The sequence below is a fragment of the Oncorhynchus gorbuscha genome, unplaced genomic scaffold (assembly GCF_021184085.1).
Source record: "Oncorhynchus gorbuscha isolate QuinsamMale2020 ecotype Even-year unplaced genomic scaffold, OgorEven_v1.0 Un_scaffold_2258, whole genome shotgun sequence".
In the NCBI taxonomy this organism is placed as follows: Eukaryota; Metazoa; Chordata; class Actinopteri; order Salmoniformes; family Salmonidae; genus Oncorhynchus; species Oncorhynchus gorbuscha.
The window spans coordinates 17,501-40,796 of record NW_025746816.1 but is presented as its reverse complement, the minus strand read 5'-3'; the positions used below and the strand labels follow the sequence as shown (position 1 = coordinate 40,796).

Below are 23,296 nucleotides of genomic sequence, written 5' to 3'. Positions count from 1 at the left end.
GTACTCTGGCTTTGTCCAAAATAGACCTCTATTCCCTAAGTCGTTTGTCACTTGGGAGGCAGACTGGATGCTGCTGTGCTGTGTTTGCCATATTAGTTATTGTCCCTTCTGTGACACAGGGCCCTACTGGTTCTGAGAACCAGCTCCCTATCCCATCCCATCCCTCCTCTCTTCTCCCACCAACCATCAGTCACAGACACCGGGCCATACTCACTCCTAATGGATCTCTGACTGTGTCTGAAGAATTGTTAGATGAGATGAAGGAAATAAGTTTGCAGGTCACCTAAATTCTGTTTGGGGGATGAGTTTGCAGGTCACCTACATTCTGTTTGGGGGATGAGTTTGCAGGTCACCTATATTCTGTTTGGGGGATGAGTTTGCAGGTCACCTATATTCTGTTTGGGGGATGAGTTTGCAGGTCACCTATATTCTGTTTGGGGGATGAGTTTGCAGGTCACCTATATTCTGTTTGGGGGATGAGTTTGCAGGTCACCTACATTCTGTTTGGGGGATGAGTTTGCAGGTCACCTATATTCTGTTTGGGGGATGAGTTTGCAGGTCACCTATATTCTGTTTGGGGGATGAGTTTTCAGGTCACCTACATTCTGTTTGGGGGATGAGTTTGCAGGTCACCTATATTCTGTTTGGGGGATGAGTTTGATTAGAACATATAGCTTTCTAGTACAAGAGGTGTCCAACAACAGTCATTGTGCTTATGAATTTTGGACAAATACTAGATGTATAGGCTACTAGGTTTGAAAAATTCAGCGTAAATGTAAATATGTCGAGGGCTGCCTGGTAGGCTACTGTTTATAGTGCTATGGCTGTTCACTGCGCACACCTATAGCAGGTGAAACCTTTAGTCACTATAGGCTATCAATAACCCTGGCACGGCCAGAATCACAATATATCCATAGAAACATATAGAACTAAGTGTTGAATCGCTTGTCATTGATATTACACACTAAATATAGCCTAGCTCCGTACCCAAGAAAAAGGCGGCAGCATTGGGGTAAATAAAAAATTAAAAGATATAAGTTTTTCAAAGGAAGTAGCGCCCTCTAGAGCCACCATTGCAGACTGCATAGGTTTTTTCCATCAAATTGGGCAGCAGACATTTTCAAGTCTATGATATGCGCCAAATTGTAAGTATCTGCTAAACAACATATTAACTCGACTAATTAACAAAATAACGAATCTGAATTATCGGACAGATATAAAACTGACGTTGAAGTAAACCTTCAATAACATTTCAGGACAAAATGGAATTCAATGGATTCTAACAAGATGTCAAAGTCATAATTTTGGTGTAACATGCCTGTCCAATAAACATCCTTCATCATCATCTGCTTCGGCCTGATGAAGCGGTCAAATCTATTTCTCGAGATTGATTAACGTTCCTTATAGCCATCTACGCTCAACTCATCGTGCCTAATTGTTTACAATCTGTTCGACGAAACATGGCTGCTGTCGAGTGAGCTGTTGACGGTGTTCCGAACAGTTACAAATCACTTATATATGTTCTCTTTAATGCTTCCTTTAAAATATTTTAATTAATAACAGTGTATTGTAACGGGGATTAGTTTAAGTAGTTTTCGTTTTACTTTGGAACAGATTCCTTCACCCGCGACAACGCGCCAGTTAGCATCACTAGCTAACTAGCTCAAGGAGAACAATGACGGCAAGCTCATCGGGTGGAAACACCTGTCTCACTGCTAAAGGGTTGGACATTAGTCTCGCAGCTCTGCAAAGACAAGATCCTTACATCGACAACATTGTAGATGTGGCGAGTCAAGTGGCGTTGTATACTTTCAACAACCGATCAAATGAATGGGTGAGTTAATAAGGGATGCTACCGCTGCTCTGTTCGCGCTCCCTTCTCCCTTCATGTTAAGTAACATCTTAACGGACTGATATGGATGCCACATTATAAACTAGTTTGCCAGGTTGAATTCGCGTGGTTTTTGGGGAGATGTGACTAGCCATAGCTATTATTCCAAGAAGCTAGAAAGCTAACATCACCCTATATCGCTTTCACGTCCCACTCGGAACAAGGAAACTCAAATGTCCGACTTGTTAACTGGTTGGACGCGGCACGTGTATAACCAACCTATTAACGAGTCGGACATCATCTAGTTCCGACTAACACGTTAACTTGGCAATAATGCCAGACCCACTATCTGCATTCGAGATGTCGCCGATGAATATGTCGCGTTTCAAACTGGGAACTATAAAAAAATAAATACAAGGTCAAATCATGACCTCGGTGATTTCTAGTCCGGAGTTGGATGACCGTTCAAATCGATTTTTCCCAGTCCGAAAGTTTCTTATTTTATTTTCCGAGTTCCCAGTTGTTTTGAAGGCGGCTTATCGCCCACGAAGCTCCCGATTCAAACTCACATGAGACAGCTCAGCAAGCGTTTTGTCAGAATAGGTTTGTGACTCACAAATTATGGAGTTTCGCAGAGCAACTATCTTAATTTACGGCCGATAGCGATGGAGTTGAGGATGAAGTGTTTTCAAGATGCATCTTTCCTGAAACACCATGTAGAGAGGAGGTCGCTAAAAGGCTCAGCATTGTCAATCCGACGTCTGCAGTGGCCATACAGCATTTACTGTTGTGCGGCCTCTGCAGAAGTCAACGCAACATGCGCTTCGCAGAGCTGTTGTCAAGTGAGTTTGTGTTTTATACAGGAACTCCCGCCCCCACCTACATCAACCAATCATGTCAATGTTGAGATGTATGCAGTCCTCCACATTATTGCAACATATGGAGCTTGATTTGTCTGGAGGCTCCACAATTGCATCTCACCCTCCATTCGAAGCCTCTGTCCACATTAACCGGATCAAACAGAAATAGTCTAAGTGTGTCTATACTGATAGGATGGAAAGGAAGCTCAGCTTTCTCCATTCAATACTTTCCTTAACATTTATAACTATTTCACAATACCGACGATGGATTAGCTCCTAGAGAGATATTACCACCTATCGTTTCTAATATTGAGGCAACTTATTCTGTTTACTCTACAAAAAGAGCTAAATCACAGGTTCGGCACGTTATTGTGCATGTTAAAGCAAATTTATGCTTGATCCAAAATGTAGTCAGAGGTTCCTATGGAAACGCGTCATACTCATGGTCAACAACTCGAACGCACACATACCGGGGCACATAGTACACATTGCCCTCCAGCTAGTTATTATTGTTAGATGTGGTGGACAAGAGTATTTATCACATCGCTACTAGTTTGTAAACAGATGACAGTTTTCAGACTAAATGTTGACATGGTAGCTAACTAGGTCAGTGAATATCAGCCACCCGGAACCAAATCTGATGCGTTTGCTTCTGGATTCTTGTCAATTCCAAGGTAACACAATGATGTTGAGACTGATTTTCATCACTTACAAATTGTGCACCAAACAAATGTAACAGTACAGCTTCCGTCTCTCTCCTCGCCCCGAACCAGGGACCCTCTGCACACATCAACCAGTCACTCACGAAGCATCGTTACCCATCGCTCCACAAAAGGGGAACCACTACTTCTAGCTCTCAGAGCGAGTGACGTCACCGACTGAAACACTATTAGCGCGCACCACCGCTAACTAGCTAGCCATTTCACATCGGCCACACACAAAGGAACGATTGCAAAGTTAAACCATACAACTCTATGGATGAGGATGATTTTTAAGAATATTTGACAAAAACACATTTACATGATGCAAGGTACAAAGTTTGGTGACATCAACAGAACGACGGTTTGTGCTGTTTGTGCAGTCAGTCTGTTCCCCAACTTAGCATCTGTTCCTTTAAGTCAATGTGTTCTCTTTGTGTGTAGAGTTGTGTAGTTTAACTTTGCAGTCATTCGTTTTTGTTTGTTTGTTTGGTGTACATTTTAAAGTGAAAAATCTGGTCTTTCAGAATCATTCTGTTATCGTGGAATTGCCCACTTGGTTCTGAGGGTGGGGGGGTGACGGTGGTTAACCCCTCCCCTTTCACAAATAAATCAATAAAATATGCAGGTGTAGGAGCTCACCCAAAATAATGATTGGTCCAAATGGTCAGTGATGTAAAACCATGTCACCGGTAGACGTTGGCTTCATAACCCTCATATCCCACAGCCTACGTAACAGTTAGCTTCATAACCCTCATATCCCACAGCCTACGTAACAGTTAGCTTCATAACCCTCATATCCCACAGCCTACCTAACAGTTAGCTTCATAACCCTCATATCCCACAGTCTACGTAACAGTTTGCTTCATAACCCTCATATCCCACAGCCTACGTAACAGTTGGCTTCATAACCCTCATATCTCACAGCCTACGTAACAGTTAGCTTCATAACCCTCATATCCCACAGCCTACGTAACAGTTGGCTTCATAACCCTCATATCCCACAGCCTACGTAACAGTTGGCTTCATAACCCTCATATCTCACAGCCTACGTAACAGTTGGCTTCATAACCCTCATATCCCACAGCCTACGTAACAGTTTGCTTCATAACCCTCATATCCCACAGCCTACGTAACAGTTGGCTTCATAACCCTCATATCTCACAGCCTACGTAACAGTTAGCTTCATAACCCTCATATCCCACAGCCTACGTAACAGTTGGCTTCATAACCCTCATATCCCACAGCCTACGTAACAGTTGGCTTCATAACCCTCATATCTCACAGCCTACGTAACAGTTGGCTTCATAACCCTCATATCCCACAGCCTACGTAACAGTTGGCTTCATAACCCTCATATCTCACAGCCTACGTAACAGTTAGCTTCATAACCCTCATATCTCACAGCCTACGTAACAGTTGGCTTCATAACCCTCATATCCCACAGCCTACGTAACAGTTGGCTTCATAACCCTCATATCCCACAGCCTACGTAACAGTTAGCTTCATAACCCTCATATCTCACAGCCTACGTAACAGTTGGCTTCATAACCCTCATATCTCACAGCCTACGTAACAGTTTGCTTCATAACCCTCATATCCCACAGCCTACGTAACAGTTGGCTTCATAACCCTCATATCCCACAGCCTACGTAACAGTTGGCTTCATAACCCTCATATCTCACAGCCTACGTAACAGTTTGCTTCATAACCCTCATATCCCACAGCGTACGTAACAGTTTGCTGTGGATGTTAAGGAGAGATCGTTGAAGACTCTGTTCAAGCAAATCCCTTTTCATGAACTCAACCCGAATCAGTTACTGTATGTTGTTTTTCAGGAGAAGACTGACGTGGAGGGGACCCTGTTTGTCTATACAAGGTATGATGGGTCTTTTACGATGCCCGCTAATTACTGTCTCTATGTACTTCCCCCTGAGCTTTGAATGTTGGTGGGGGTGCATCACAAATGGCACCCTATACCCTTTATGGTGTGTCACGTTTGACCAGGGCCCATAGTCAAATGTGTAGTGCACTACATAGGGAATAGGGTGCCATTTGGGACCGGTCTCTGTGTACTTCAGCTGTGAGCTGAGAAGCCTGCCTCCATCAGGTTAAATATAATGGGCTTAGTGGGTTAGCTACGTCAGCCCTCCCTTTGAACAGATTGGTTATCACTGAGTAGACTATTATGGTCTGTAGCCTTGAAGAGCCATGATTACTTCCACACACCCTATCCCACCCAGGAAATAGGACGTAAACATGTAGAACCTTTCTGTTTCCTTGTAGGACTACTTGAACATGTAGAACCTTTCTGTTTCCTTGTATGACTACTTGAACATGTAGAACCTTTCTGTTTCCTTGTATGACTACTTGAACATGTAGAACCTTTCTGTTTCCTTGTATGACTACTTGAGCATGTAGAACCTTTCTGTTTCCTTGTATGACTACTTGAACATGTAGAACCTTTCTGTTTCCTTGTATGACTACTTGAGCATGTAGAACCTTTCTGTTTCCTTGTATGACTACTTGAACATGTAGAACCTTTTTGTTTCCTTGTATGACTACTTGAGCATGTAGAACCTTTCTGTTTCCTTGTAGGACTACTTGAACATGTAGAACCTTTCTGTTTCCTTGTAGGACTACTTGAACATGTAGAACCTTTCTGTTTCCTTGTAGGACTACTTGAACATGTAGAACCTTTCTGTTTCCTTGTAGGACTACTTGAACATGTAGAACCTTTCTGTTTCCTTGTAGGACTACTTGAACATGTAGAACCTTTTTGTTTCCTTGTATGACTACTTGAGCATGTAGAACCTTTCTGTTTCCTTGTAGGACTACTTGAACATGTAGAACCTTTCTGTTTCCTTGTAGGACTACTTGAACATGTAGAACCTTTCTGTTTCCTTGTAGGACTACTTGAACATGTAGAACCTTTTTGTTTCCTTGTATGACTACTTGAGCATGTAGAACCTTTCTGTTTCCTTGTAGGACTACTTGAACATGTAGAACCTTTCTGTTTCCTTGTAGGACTACTTGATCATGTAGAACCTTTCTGTTTCCTTGTAGGACTACTTGAACATACATTACCTCTGTCGTAAGAAAATACACAAACTGGGATGCGTGCATGTAGTCACCTGTTGGTTTCCAGTCTGTTAGCACCTTACACTGGTTATTCAACTTGTATGTAATGTAAAGTACCTCCCTCCTGTCTACTTTAATATTAACTCTGGTATAAGGCCTGTGTAATGTCAAGTACCTCCCTCCTGTCTACTTTAATATTAACTCTGGTATAAGGCCTGTGTAATGTCAAGTACCTCCCTCCTGTCTACTTTAATATTAACTCTGGTATAAGGCCTGTGTAATGTCAAGTACCTCCCTCCTGTCTACTTTAATATTAACTCTGGTATAAGGCCTGTGTAATGTCAAGTACCTCCCTCCTGTCTACTTTAATATTAACTCTGGTATAAGGCCTGTGTAATGTCAAGTCCCTTAATTAAGGATCGGACCCCTTTTTTTAAACTTTCACCAAAAATGACATGCCCAAATCTAACTGCCTGTAGCCCAGGACCTGAAGCAAGGATATGCATATTCATGATACCATTTGAAAGGAAACACTTTGAAGTTTGTGGAAATGTGAAATGAATGTAGGAGAATATAACACATTAGATCTGGTAAAAGATAAACAAAAATAACATGTGTTTTTCTATAATTGTTTTGTTCCATCTTTGAAATGCGAGAGAAAGGCCAGACATTAACATAGGAGCCTAGGTGTAATTTAGACTGATCCAGTGAAGAATTACCTCACTACACAACATTTTGCATCAAGTCAGCCAGGAGTTTGCCCAAATGTGCCAGATTGGTAAATTTGTAAATTTTCAAGTACATAACTATAAAGAACATACAAAAATGCTATGCTAATAAAAAAATACAAGTTTACACACCCAGGAATGTCATACATGATGGATCATTAGCTTCCCTACAGAAAGCTAATGGGGCGGCAGGTAGCCTAGTGGTTAGAGCGTTGGAGTAGTAACCCAAAGTTTGCAAGATCGAATCCCCGAGCTGACAAGGTAAAAATCTGTCGTTCTGCCCCTTGAACAAGGCATTTAAACCACTGTTCCTAGCCCGTCATTGAAAATAAGAATGTGTTCTTAACTGACTTGCCTAATTAAATAAAGATAAATGACATTAGAAAGACATCTAGATGGCTAGGTGTGGAGCCAGAGACAGCTGTAAAGCCAGTTCCTACGTTTTAATATACAAATGTATTTAAACTACACTACATCTTATCTCTGGTCCCCTCGGAATGACAAATCAGAGCAGATCAGTACACCGTTTACCTTCTGAGGTGAATGTATCAAACCAGTTGCAGTGATAAGTGTTTTGTTGTTGTGCACTATGCTCCAACAGTAGCATGGTATTTTCTTTCTGTAATAGCTACTGTAAATTGGACACTGCAGTTAAATTAACAATAATTGAAGCTTTCTGCCCATATAAGACATGTCTATGTCCCGGAAAGTCTAGTCACATTATCGCCTATTGAGCAACAACTGTCCCGGTTTATGGACACCGATCCTGTAGAGGTTAACTCTTTCTATTCATGCCTTCCTGTTTGTCCTCAGGCTAGCATCTCCCAGACACGGCTTCACCATAATGAACAGGCTGAGTATGGAGAACCTGACTGAACCCATCACTAAAGACCTGGACTTCCAGCTGCAGGATCCGTTCCTGCTCTACAGGAATGCTCGCTGTAAGTCCCCTGCACTATTCAGTCTACCCACATAGAACCAGAGCTGTTAACCCTACCTACTTAGAACCTGGGCTGTTAACCCTACCTACTCAGAACCTGGCCTCGCTGTAAGTCCCCTGCACTATTCAGTCTACCTACATAGAACCAGGGCTGTTAACCCTACCTACTCAAACCTGGCCTTGCTGTAAGTCCCCTGCACTATTCAGTCTACCTACTCAGAACCAGGGCTGTCAACCCTACCTACTCAGAACCAGGGCTGTTAACCCTACCTACATAGAACCAGGGCTGTCAACCCTACCTACATAGAACCAGGGCTGTCAACCCTACCTACTCAGAACCAGGGCTGTCAACCCTACCTACTCAGAACCAGGGCTGTTAACCCTACCTACTCAGAACCAGGGCTGTTAACCCTACCTACTCAGAACCAGGGCTGTTAACCCTACCTACTCAGAACCTGGGCTGTTAACCCTACCTACTCAGAACCAGGGCTGTTAACCCTACCTACTCAGAACCTGGCCTCGCTGTAAGTCCCCTGCACTATTCAGCCTACCTACCCAGTACTGGGCATTTGAATACCTAGTGAAACATATGAAGGCGTCAGCGAACTGCTTCCAACCACCTCGGGTCATGTACCGCTTATGTGCCGGAGGTGTGTTTACATCACCACGGGAACTATGTTCCCGGAGGAGGTGTGTTTACATCACCACGGGAACTATGTTCCCGGAGGAGGTGTGTTTACATCACCACGGGAACCATGTTCCCGGAGGAGGTGTGTTTACATCACCACGGGAACTATGTTCCCGGAGGAGGTGTGTTTACATCACCACGGGAACTATGTTCCCGGAGGAGGTGTGTTTACATCACCACGGGAACTATGTTCCCGGAGGAGGTGTGTTTACATCACCACGGGAACCATGTTCCCGGAGGAGGTGTGTTTACATCACCACGGGAAGTATGTTCCCGGAGGAGGTGTGTTTACATCACCACGGGAACTATGTTCCCGGAGGTGGTGTGTTTACATCACCACGGGTACTATGTTCCCGGAGGAGGTGTGTTTACATTACCACGGGTACTATGTTCCCGGAGGTGGTGTGTTTACATCACCACGGGTACTATGTTCCCGGAGGAGGTGTGTTTACATCACCACGGGTACTATGTTCCCGGAGGAGGTGTGTTTACATTACCACGGGAACTATGTTCCCGGAGGAGGTGTGTTTACATCACCACGGGTACTATGTTCCCGGAGGTGGTGTGTTTACATCACCACGGGTACTATGTTCCCGGAGGAGGTGTGTTTACATTACCACGGGTACTATGTTCCCGGAGGTGGTGTGTTTACATCACCACGGGAACTATGTTGCCGGAGGAGGTGTGTTTACATCACCACGGGAACTATGTTCCCGGAGGAGGTGTGTTTACATCACCACGGGAACTATGTTCCCGGAGGTGTAGCTCTGTAGATGTTGATGTTTGCATTCCAGAACATATTTATTTCAGTCCTGCTAGGCTTCACGTCTCAGGAGATTTACATTTGATTAGACCAGAACTTACATTTCTAAAAAGAGATTGGACGTGAATCATGGTCAATACTACTGGAGAGTTCAGCGTAGTTTAAACAGATTGAAGATGCAGCTAACTTTCTACCATGTGGTGTAGTCCAGGAATCCTGGCCCATCATGGAACACTTCATTTAAATTAGAACTATTTGCGGAGTGCATATCAGACCTGGGTTCAAGCACTATTTGAAATCTTTCAACACAAACGTATAGCGTATCCCCTCGCCTGGCTGGAGTGCCTGATGGGTGGGATGTATAGCTCGGGGACTATTCAATTAGTCTGTTAACCCAGACAAGCTCAATGAAGCCCAGATAAAGTGGTTGAAATGACTTTGAATAGTATTTGAACCCAGGTCTGTTGCAGGCTGAGACTCAGTGCTGCAGACACACACACCCTGAGGAGAGGAGCCTGGAGCCGTCTCTAGTCTAGTGGCTGTGGCCCCACAGGTCCATATATGGTTCAGAGGTATTTTTGTGGCAGTAGTCCCGGGTTTGAGTGCCTCTGTGCCGGTTTTCTACCGCAAGTGTCCTGCCAACAGCAGATAGCCAGCCAGCCAGCCAGCCAGCCAGCCAGCCAGCCAGCCAGCCAGCCAGCCAGCCAACAGCAGATAGCCAGCCAGCCAGCCAGCCAGCCAGCCAGCCAACAGCAGATAGCCAGCCAGCCAGCCAGCCAGCCAGCCAGCCAGCCAGCCAACAGCAGATAGCCAGCCAGCCAGCCAGCCAACCAGCCAGCCAGCCAACTACTACGTTAGATACAAACCAACCTGTCATTATAAGTGGGACACACACACACACACACACACACACACACACACACACACACACACACACACACACACACACACACACACGATGCACACACATCATTCTCAGTGACGGGCAGGTGGAATGCTTTGTTTGAAGATATTGCTGGACTCCTCGGTCTAATTATTAGACATTTACACACAAACACAACTATACGGGCGGTGAAAAACATATGTGAGTTATTTATATGTGACGTTAAGAACAACACACGTCCCTCAACATGACCTTTCACGAGAGGTCACAGAATCTTATCACGAAACAAGTATTTGGTTATGGGGTCATTAGCTGGTGGAAGAGCCAGCCAGGCCAATTTAGAATGTTGTCTCGACTGTGACATCACTGTGACATCACTGTGCCATTGACAGTAAGGGTTTCTGTTAGCCGGTAATAACCGGTTTTTGGACGAAAGAAAATAGTATATATATTTAAATAAACGAAATTGGTGCCAGCCAATTGTCTGGGAGGAGAAGAAAACATCCCATTGCAAAATAATCCTTTAAGTCTATTCGTTGATAGAAAAACATTTGACTGGTTGTGATTATTGGTCTATAGGTTAATTTGCATAATTTTGTGGAATTAAATTGGGGCGTGTGTACAGTATTCGTTATCTATCTTATTTATCACACCATACAGATAGAAATCTGTCAGACATCGCAAGAGCTGCTTCAGTATCTCAAACAGAAAATGCCCAGTCAACAGAAGTCTTCCTCAGTATACATTCATAACATCTACTTCATTGTTTTGAAACCTGAGTGTTTGATAACACATTATGAGGCTTGTCTTACCTTGGTTCAGAGTCGCCTAGTCAACATCTGTGGAGGCCATTCTTATACATCAACCTTCATTGTCCAGTAGCCTAGTCAACATCTGTGGAGGCCATTCTTATACATCAACCTTCATTGTCCAGTAGCCTAGTCAACATCTGTGGAGGCCATTCTTATACATCAACCTTCATTGTCCAGTAGCCTAGTCAACATCTGTGGAGGCCATTCTTATACATCAACCTTCATTGTCCAGTAGCCTAGTCAACATCTGTGGAGGCCATTCTTATACATCAACCTTCATTGTCCAGTAGCCTAGTCAACATCTGTGGAGGCCATTCTTATACATCAACCTTCATTGTCCAGTAGCCTAGTCAACATCTGTGGAGGCCATTCTTATACATCAACCTTCATTGTCCAGTAGCCTAGTCAACATCTGTGGAGGCCATTCTTATACATCAACCTTCATTGTCCAGTAGCCTAGTCAACATCTGTGGAGGCCATTCTTATACATCAACCTTCATTGTCCAGTAGCCTAGTCAACATCTGTGGAGGCCATTCTTATACATCAACCTTCATTGTCCAGTAGCCTAGTCAACATCTGTGGAGGCCATTCTTATACATCAACCTTCATTGTCCAGTAGCCTAGTCAACATCTGTGGAGGCCATTCTTATACATCAACCTTCATTGTCCAGTAGCCTAGTCAACATCTGTGGAGGCCATTCTTATACATCAACCTTCATTGTCCAGTAGCCTAGTCAACATCTGTGGAGGCCATTCTTATACATCAACCTTCATTGTCCAGTAGCCTAGTCAACATCTGTGGAGGCCATTCTTATACATCAACCTTCATTGTCCAGTAGCCAAAAGCACAGTCCTGGTTATATTAGCAGCCCGTGCTAGTTGTTGCATTGTCCCCTCGTTCTAACACATATTTTCATCTCTGTCACGTGGAGCCACTCTCATGTGCATGGCCCCGTTGACAATAGTGTTTTCTCCGCTACATCCGTGTGTAGCCTGCTGCCTTGTGCACGTTGCTGCGCTGGTAATGGGAAGAAATAATGGTTGATAATAACCGGTTGACTGTATCCGAGGCCTACTGGTGGTATGAATCTGGGATCTATCGTCCCACAGCTGTCCCATTCTGTCTGGAATAGACCATATTTCTGGGATCTATCGTCCCACAGCTGTCCCAGTCTGTCTGGAATAGGCCATATTTCTGGGATCTATCGTCCCACAGCTGTCCCAGTCTGTTGGGAATAGACCATATTTCTGGGATCTATCGTCCCACAGCTGTCCCAGTCTGTTGGGAATAGGCCATATTTCTGGGATCTATCGTCCCACAGCTGTCCCAGTCTGTCTGGAATAGACCATATTTCTGGGATCTATCGTCCCACAGCTGTCCCAGTCTGTCTGGAATAGACCATATTTCTGGGATCTATCGTCCCACAGCTGTCCTAGTCTGTCTGGAATAGACCATATTTCTGGGATCTATTGTCCCACAGCTGTCCCAGTCTGTTTGGAATAGGACATATTTCTTTCTCGACAAGCTGACAATAGAATAGGTAAACTTTTCTACTATGGGGGATAGTAGTTTGACGTAGGCTAGTGATTCCCTTTATAGTGCACTACGTTTGACCAGAGCCGATGCGTTCTAAATAGCACCCTATTCCCTTTTATAGTGCACTACGTTTGACCAGAGCCGATGCGTTCTAAATAGCACCCTATTCCCTTTTATAGTGCACTACGTTTGACCAGAGCCTATGCGTTCTAAATAGCACCCTATTCCCTTTATAGTGCACTACGTTTGACCAGAGCCGACGCGTTCTAAATAGCACCCTATTCCCTTTTATAGTGCACTACGTTTGACCAGAGCCGATGCGTTCTAAATAGCACCCTATTCCCTTTATAGTGCACTACGTTTGACCAGAGCCGATGCGTTCTAAATAACTCCCTATACCCTTTATAGTGCACTACGGTTGACCTGAGCCGATGCGTTCTAAATAGCACCCTATTCCCTTTATAGTGCACTACGTTTGACCAGAGCCCATGCGTTCTAAATAGCACCCTATTCCCTTTATAGTGCACTACGTTTGACCAGAGCCGATGCGTTCTAAATAACACCCTATTCCCTTTATAGTGCACTACGTTTGACCAGCACCAGGCCACTCTATAAGGAATAGTGTGCCATTTGGGACACAGACATATGACAAGTCTTTGAGGTTGTCCTTACCTCCTGGCCGTACGTAGGTGTATTCCATCTCTGTCTCTGTGATGAGCATCCCCTTGGCTGGCCCAACCTCCGGCTCCTCTTCAAGACGCTCATGTTTGGCTTTACGCTGGAACAACCTGCCCAACATAGTCCCTCGGAGACGATAGTCTAGTAGTGGTGTGGTGGAGCTGCTTCTAGGGGACAACGTTTAGACGACGTTTCCTCTGGTACTGCTGAGATACCAGTCTCCTGTCTGTCCTCTGGTACTGCTGAGATACTAGTCTCCTGTCTGTCCTCTGGTACTGCTGAGATACTAGTCTCCTGTCTGTCCTCTGGTACTGCTGAGGTACCAGTCTCCTGTCTGTCCTCTGGTACTGCTGAGGTACCAGTCTCCTGTCTGTCCTCTGGTACTGCTGAGATACTAGTCTCCTGTCTGTCTGCCCTCTGGTACTGCTGAGGTACCAGTCTCCTGTCTGTCCTCTGGTACTGCTGAGATACTAGTCTCCTGTCTGTCTGTCCTCTGGTACTGCTGAGATACTAGTCTCCTGTCTGTCTGCCCTCTGGTACTGCTGAGGTACCAGTCTCCTGTCTGTCCTCTGGTACTGCTGAGATACCAGTCTCCTGTCTGTCCTCTTCGTTTAACTCACCCTTTTGTTCTATGAGGAAATAATGAACCAATAGAACCCTTTCTCTGGTTTCCAATACTGAGGTACCTGGCCTGTCTCTCCTCCTCCTGTCCCCGTCTGTCCTCTAACAGTACTGTCTTCTCAGAGAGACTGTCTGGTGTGAGACTGGGTAATGTCTCAGTCCTTCCCATAGAGAGTAGTATATGAGTCTAACCAGAGTAGTCCCCTGTAGCTACTAAGCTAAGTGGTTTCTCCTCAGCTCCTCCAGAGATCTCTCTCCTCGCTGCCCTCGCTGGTTCTTACATTTCCCAGGGCTTGGAGTGTCTGTCTGGTCCTTTTTCCAGGCGGTGACCTTTAGCTTGGCTCTCCACAGCCCCAGGCAGGCAGGCAGGGCAGTGCAGGGTACACAGCTCAGGGGGCAGACAGGATGGCAGCAGGCAGGCAGGGCAGTGCAGGGCACAGCTCAGAGGGCAGACAGGATGGCAGCAGGCAGGCAGATGGACACAGTAGCAGCTCCAACCTTAAGATCCAGCTACTCAGACCCGCTGTCCTCATTGACTCAGTTACTCTCTCACTGTAGTCTGTCTCTCTGTCAGTCAGGAGTCAACATGCTCTAGTCTACTGGCTGGCCTTCAGTCCCTCCGTCTCCGCCCTGTCGCCCCACCTCACTCTCCCCTCCTTTCTCTCTCCTTTCTTATCTCACCCCCTGTCCTCTTTTCTTTGGCCGACCGGCGTGCCAGAGCGTTATCTTCCTACGCGGCCTATTTGAGGCTGCGTGAGTTCTCACTGTGATGGTGACAGGAGAAGTGTTCCTGGTCTGCCTGTCAACGGGGCTCCTGTCTCAGTCACGCTGAGTAGAGTAGTGGCCTGGCTTCCAACTCCCACTGCTGCAGAGTCTCAATAAACCCCTCTACCCCACCACCTAATGAATGGGGCCCCAGCCTGCCCCTGACCCTGGGTAACTGCCACCCCAGCCTGCCCCTAACCCTGGGTAACTGCCACCCCAGCCTGCCCCTAACCCTGGGTAACTGCCACCCCAGCCTGCCCCTAACCCTGGGTAACTGCCACCCCAGCCTGCCCCTAACCCTGGGTAACTGCCACCCCAGCCTGCCCCTAACCCTGGGTAACTGCCACCCCAGCCTGCCCCTAACCCTGGGTAACTGCCACCCCAGCCTGCCCCTAACCCTGGGTAACTGCCACCCCAGCCTGCCCCTAACCCTGGGTAACTGCCACTGAGACATGTTGTGCTTTCTCATAGCACGTATCTGTCTGTAATATTGACGTTGGCTCCACTGACTAGTTATGAGACTAAGAAGGTCATGAGGTCATGGTGACAGAACCCAGAACCTCCACTTCATCCATAAACGATGCCATGAATCATGAACTAAACATCATGAGGAGATTAACACAGGACTGTTTTCTTAAATGTATTTTATCTTTGATTTCATCCATGATGATTCCACTCGGTAAAAGTCATCACAGTTTCCAAGAAGTTAACGTGGTCTGGCATGAGTCATGCCTGATAAAGATGGTGCATTTTAATATAATGGCTGTAGGTTATCCCACTGTGTCTCAATAGCGGAATATGTTGTGCTCTGCTGAACACAGCCCAGCCACCTCGTCCTGGAACCTAGCGGTATGTCTTCCGTTCCCGGGGATGTGAGGAATCATCCTGGATGAGCACTGTCCCAGTAGGAGAAAGGGTTTAGCACCTTCTCCACTGTGGGGGGTTTATATGTAGCACCTTCTCCACTGTGGGGGTTTATATGTAGCACCTTCTCCACTGTGGGGGGCTTATATGTAGCACCTTCTCCACTGTGGGGGGTTTATATGTAGCACCTTCTCCACTGTGGGGGTTTATATGTAGCACCTTCTCCACTGTGGGGGTTTATATTCTCCACTGTGGGGGGTTTATATGCACCTTCTCCACTGTGGGGGTTTATATGTAGCACCTTCTCCACTGTGGGGGTTTATATGTAGCACCTTCTCCACTGTGGGGGGTTTATATGTAGCACCTTCTCCACTGTGGGGGGTTTATATGTAGCACCTTCTCCACTGTGGGGGTTTATATGTAGCACCTTCTCCACTGTGGGGGTTTATATGTAGCACCTTCTCCACTGTGGGGGTTTATATGTAGCACCTTCTCCACTGTGGGGGTTTATATGTAGCACCTTCTCCACTGTGGGGGTTTATATGTAGCACCTTCTCCACTGTGGGGGTTTATATGTAGCACCTTCTCCACTGTGGGGGGTTTATATGTAGCACCTTCTCCACTGTGGGGGGTTTATATGTAGCACCTTCTCCACTGTGGGGGTTTATATGTAGCACCTTTTCCACTGTGGGGGTTTATATGTAGCACCTTCTCCACTGGGGGGTTTATATGTAGCACCTTTTCCACTGGGGGGTTTATATGTAGCACCTTCTCCACTGGGGGGGTTTATATGTAGCACCTTCTCCACTGTGGGGGTTTATATGTAGCACCTTCTCCACTGTGGGGGTTTATATGTAGCACCTTCTCCACTGTGGGGGTTTATATGTAGCACCTTCTCCACCGTGGGGGGGTTTATATGTAGCACCTTCTCCACCGTGGGGGGTTTATATGTAGCACCTTCTCCACTGTGGGGGGTTTATATGTAGCACCTTCTCCACTGTGGGGGGGGTTTATATGTAGCACCTTCTCCACTGGGGGGGTTTATATGTAGCACCTTCTCCACTGTGGGGGGTTTATATGTAGCACCTTCTCCACTGTGGGGGGTTTATATGTAGCACCTTCACTGTGGGGGGGGGTGTTATATGTAGCACCTTCTCCACTGTGGGGGTTTATATGTAGCACCTTCTCCACTGGGGGGGGGTTATATGTAGCACCTTCTCCACTGTGGGGGTTTATATGTAGCACCTTCTCCACTGTGGGGGTTTATATGTAGCACCTTCTCCACTGTGGGGGGTTTATATGTAGCACCTTCTCCACTGGGGGGTTTATGTAGCACCTTCTCCACTGTGGGGGGTTTATATGTAGCACCTTCTCCACTGTGGGGGTTTATATGTAGCACCTTCTCCACTGGGGGGTTTATATGTAGCACCTTCTCCACTGTGGGGGGTTTATATGTAGCACCTTCTCCACTGTGGGGGGGGTGTTATATGTAGCACCTTCTCCACTGTGGGGGTGTTATATGTAGCACCTTCTCCACTGTGGGGGGTTTATATGTAGCACCTTCTCCACTGTGGGGGTTTATATGTAGCACCTTCTCCACTGTGGGGGGTTTATATGTAGCACCTTCTCCACTGTGGGGGTTTATATGTAGCACCTTCTCCACTGGGGGGTTTATATGTAGCACCTTCTCCACTGGGGGGTTTATATGTAGCACCTTCTCCACTGTGGGGGGTTTATATGTAGCACCTTCTCCACTGTGGGGGTTTATATGTAGCACCTTCTCCACTGTGGGGGGTTTATATGTGGCACCTTCTCCACCGTGGTGGGTTTATATGTAGCACCTTCTCCACCGTGGGGGGTTTATATGTAGCACCTTCTCCACTGTGGGGGGTTTATATGTAGCACCTTCTCCACTGTGGGGGGTTTATATGTAGCACCTTCTCCACTGTGGGGGGGGGTTTATATGTAGCACCTTCTCCACCGTGGGGGGTTTATATGTAGCACCTTCTCCACCGGTGGGGTTTATATGTAGCACCTTCTCCACTGTGGGGGGTTTATATGTAGCACCTTCTCCATTGTGGGGGTGTTATATGTAGCACCTTCTCCACTGTGGGGGGTTTATATGTAGCACCTTCTCCACTGTGGGGGGTTTATATGTAGCACCTTCTCCACTGGGGGGTTTATATGTAGCACCTTCTCCACTGTGGGGGTTTATATGTAGCACCTTCTCCACTGTGGGGGTTTATATGTAGCACCTTCTCCATTGTGGGGGTGTTATATGTAGCACCTTCTCCACTGTGGGGGTTTATATGTAGCACCTTCTCCACTGTGGGGGGTTTATATGTAGCACCTTCTCCACTGTGGGGGGTTTATATGTAGCACCTTCTCCACCGTGGGCGGGGTTTATATGTAGCACCTTCTCCACCGTGGGGGGTTTATATGTAGCACCTTCTCCACTGTGGGGGGTTATATGTAGCACCTTCTCCACTGTGGGGGTTTATATGTAGCACCTTCTCCACTATGGGGGGTGTTATATGTAGCACTTTCTCCACTGTGGGGGGGGTTTATATGTAGCACCTTCTCCACCGTGGGGGGGTTTATATGTAGCACCTTCTCCACCGTGGGGGGTTTATATGTAGCACCTTCTCCACTGTGGGGGGTTTATATGTAGCACCTTCTCCACTGTGGGGGGTTTATATGTGGCACCTTCTCCACTGTGGGGGGTTAATATGTAGCACCTTCTCCACGGTCGGGGGGTGTCCCATAATATCACATTTCCCCTCAAGTGTTCACTGCTTCCCACATCTAAAAGCGTTGTATTGGTTGGAGGCTCGGCCTAGTGGGAGTTTACATCATTCTTACACCAGTACTTATACCATATTTCTTATACCAGTACTTATACCAGTACTTATACCAGTACTTATACCAGTACTTATACCAGTACTTATACCATATTTCTTATACCAGTACTTATACCATATTTCTTACACCAGTACTTATACCAGTACTTATACCAGTACTTATACCAGTACTTATACCAGTACTTATACCATATTTCTTATACCAGTACTTATACCATATTTCTTATACCAGTACTTATACCATATTTCTTAAACCAGTACTTATACCAGTACTTATACCACATTTCTTATACCAGTACTTAAACCAGTACTTATACCAGTACTTATACCATATTTCTTACACCAGTACTTATACCAGTACTTATACCAGTACTTATACCAGTACTTATACCAGTACTTATACCATATTTCTTACACCAGTACTTATACCATATTTCTTACACCAGTACTTATACCATATTTCTTATACCAGTACTTATACCAGTACTTATACCAGTACTTATACCATATTTCTTATACCAGTACTTATACCATATTTCTTACACCAGTACTTATACCATATTTCTTATACCAGTACTTATACCATATTTCTTATACCAGTACTTATACCATATTTCTTAAACCAGTACTTATACCAGTACTTATACCATATTTCTTATACCAGTACTTAAACCAGTACTTATACCAGTACTTATACCAGTACTTATACCATATTTCTTATACCAGTACTTAAACCAGTACTTATACAAGTACTTATACCATATTTCTTATACCAGTACTTAAACCAGTACTTATACCAGTACTTATACCAGTACTTATACCAGTACTTATACCAGTACTTATACCATATTTCTTATACCAGTACTTATACCAGTACTTATACCAGTACTTATACCAGTACTTATACCATATTTCTTATACCATATTTCTTATACCAGTACTTATACCATATTTCTTATACCAGTACTTATACCATATTTCTTATACCAGTACTTATACCAGTACTTATACCATATTTCTTATACCAGTACTTATACCAGTACTTATACCATATTTCTTATACCAGTACTTATACCAGTACTTATACCAGTACTTATACCATATTTCTTATACCAGTACTTATACCAGTACTTATACCAGTACTTATACCATATTTCTTATACCATATTTCTTATACCAGTACTTATACCATATTTCTTATACCAGTACTTATACCAGTACTTATACCAGTACTTATACCATATTTCTTATACCAGTACTTATACCAGTACTTAAACCAGTACTTATACCAGTACTTATACCAGTACTTATACCAGTACTTATACCATATTTCTTATACCAGTACTTAAACCAGTACTTATACCAGTACTTATACCATATTTCTTATACCAGTACATAAACCAGTACTTATACCAGTACTTATACCAGTACTTATACCAGTACTTATACCATATTTCTTATACCAGTACTTATACCAGTACTTATACCAGTACTTATACCAGTACTTATACCATATTTCTTATACCATATTTCTTATACCAGTACTTATACCAGTACTTATACCAGTACTTATACCAGTACTTATACCATATTTCTTATACCATTACTTATACCATATTTCTTATACCAGTACTTATACCATATTTCTTATACCAGTACTTATACCAGTACTTATACCAGTACTTATACCAGTACTTATACCATATTTCTTATACCAGTACTTATACCAGTACTTATACCATATTTCTTATACCAGTACTTATACCAGTACTTATACCATATTTCTTATACCAGTACTTATACCATATTTCTTATACCAGTACTTATACCATATTTCTTATACCAGTACTTATACCATATTTCTTAAACCAGTACTTATACCAGTACTTATACCATATTTCTTAAACCAGTACTTATACCAGTACTTATACCATATTTCTTATACCAGTACTTATACCAGTACTTATACCAGTACTTATACCATATTTCTTATACCAGTACTTATACCATATTTCTTATACCAGTACTTATACCATATTTCTTATACTAGTACTTATACCATATTTCTTATACCAGTACTTATACCATATTTCTTATACCAGTACTTATACCATATTTCTTATACCAGTACTTATACCATATTTCTTATACCAGTACTTATACCAGTACTTATACCAGTACTTATACCAGTACTTATACCAGTACTTATACCAGTACTTATACCATATTTCTTATACCAGTACTTATACCATATTTCTTATACCAGTACTTATACCATATTTCTTATACCAGTACTTATACCATATTTCTTATACCAGTACTTATACCATATTTCTTATACCAGTACTTATACCAGTACTTATACCATATTTCTTATACCAGTACTTACACCAGTACTTATACCAGTACTTATACCATATTTCTTATACCAGTACTTATACCAGTACTTATACCAGTACTTATACCATATTTCTTATACCAGTACTTATACCATATTTCTTATACCAGTACTTATACCAGTACTTATACCAGTACTTATACCATATTTCTTATACCAGTACTTATACCATATTTCTTAGACCAGTACTTATACCAGTACTTATACCATATTTCTTATACCAGTACTTATACCAGTACTTATACCAGTACTTATACCAGTACTTATACCATATTTCTTATACCAGTACTTACACCAGTACTTATACCAGTACTTATACCAGTACTTATACCATATTTCTTATACCAGTACTTATACCAGTACTTATACCATATTTCTTATACCAGTACTTATACCATATTTCTTAGACCAGTACTTATACCAGTACTTATACCATATTTCTTATACCAGTACTTATACCAGTACTTATACCAGTACTTATACCATATTTCTTATACCAGTACTTATACCAGTACTTATACCAGTACTTATACCAGTACTTATACCATATTTCTTATACCAGTACTTATACCAGTACTTATACCAGTACTTATACCAGTACTTATACCATATTTCTTATACCAGTACTTATACCAGTACTTATACCAGTACTTATACCATATTTCTTATACCAGTACTTATACCAGTACTTATACCATATTTCTTATACCAGTACTTATACCATATTTCTTATACCAGTACTTATACCAGTACTTATACCAGTACTTATACCAGTACTTATACCATATTTCTTATACCAGTACTTATACCAGTACTTATACCATATTTCTTATACCAGTACTTATACCAGTACTTATACCAGTACTTATACCAGTACTTATACCAGTACTTATACCAGTACTTATACCATATTTCTTATACCAGTACTTATACCAGTACTTATACCATATTTCTTATACCAGTACTTATACCATATTTCTTATACCAGTACTTATACCAGTACTTATACCAGTACTTATACCAGTACTTATACCATATTTCTTAGACCAGTACTTATACCATATTTCTTAGACCAGTACTTATACCAGTACTTATACCATATTTCTTATACCAGTACTTATACCAGTACTTATACCAGTACTTATACCAGTACTTATACCATATTTCTTATACCAGTACTTATACCAGTACTTATACCAGTACTTATACCAGTACTTATACCATATTTCTTATACCAGTACTTATACCAGTACTTATACCAGTACTTATACCAGTACTTATACCATATTTCTTATACCAGTACTTATACCATATTTCTTATACCAGTACTTATACCAGTACTTATACCAGTACTTATACCAGTACTTATACCAGTACTTATACCAGTATATTTCATTTTTAACATCAGTTAAGGGAAGTGGACAAGTGCACTCTTTGAGAGGAAAGAGAGATGATTGGGACACAACCTCTATTCCTCTTCTGCCTGGCAGGAACGCATCAGAGAACCTGCCAAAACACACACACACCTACCACACACACACACCTACCACACACACACACACATCTACCACACACACATACCACACATACCACACACATACCACACATACCACACACACACACACCTACCACACACACACACACACACACACACACACACACACACACACACACACACACACACACACACACACACACACACACACACACACACACACACACACACACACACACACACTACCACACACACACCTACCACACACATACCACACACACACATACCACACACACATATATACCACACACACACCTACCACACACACACACACCTACCACACACACCTACCACACGCACACACACACATACCACACACACACACACATACCACACACACACACATACCACACACACACACACCTACCACACACACACACACACATACCACAAACACACACAGCAGTGAACCTAGCTCAGCAGTCGCCGACATTCATGGTTCAGGTTATTGTAGACTTTGGTTCACACAAACACGTGCTGTAACTGTGGTTCCTTTCTCCCAGTGTTTTGTGATGTCTGTGTAATGACTGCCGTGGCTCCAGCTCGTGTATTTAGCCGCGGCTCCAGCGCGTGTATTTAGCCGCGGCCTCAGCTCGTGTATTTAGCCGCGGCTCCAGCTCGTGTATTTAGCCGTGGCTCCAGCTCGTGTATTTAGCCGTGGCTCCAGCACGACTCCCATGGCTCCAGCTCGTGTATTTAGCTGTGGCTCCAGCTCGTGTATTTAGCCTTGGC

General features: G+C 43.7%; 1 protein-coding gene across 1 annotated transcript in view; it reads left to right on the top strand.

Annotated features, from left to right (window-relative positions):
* The first annotated feature begins 1,428 nt into the window (after positions 1-1,428).
* Positions 1,429-23,296, top strand: part of LOC124025458 (mRNA-decapping enzyme 1B-like) — a 35,535-nt gene continuing 13,667 nt past the window's right edge. The window contains exons 1-3 of the mRNA XM_046338897.1: positions 1,429-1,834; positions 5,228-5,268; positions 8,012-8,139. Of these exons, the coding sequence (XP_046194853.1) occupies positions 1,676-1,834; positions 5,228-5,268; positions 8,012-8,139 (328 nt within the window). The 5' untranslated portion in view covers positions 1,429-1,675. The remainder of the gene's footprint in view (positions 1,835-5,227; positions 5,269-8,011; positions 8,140-23,296) is intronic.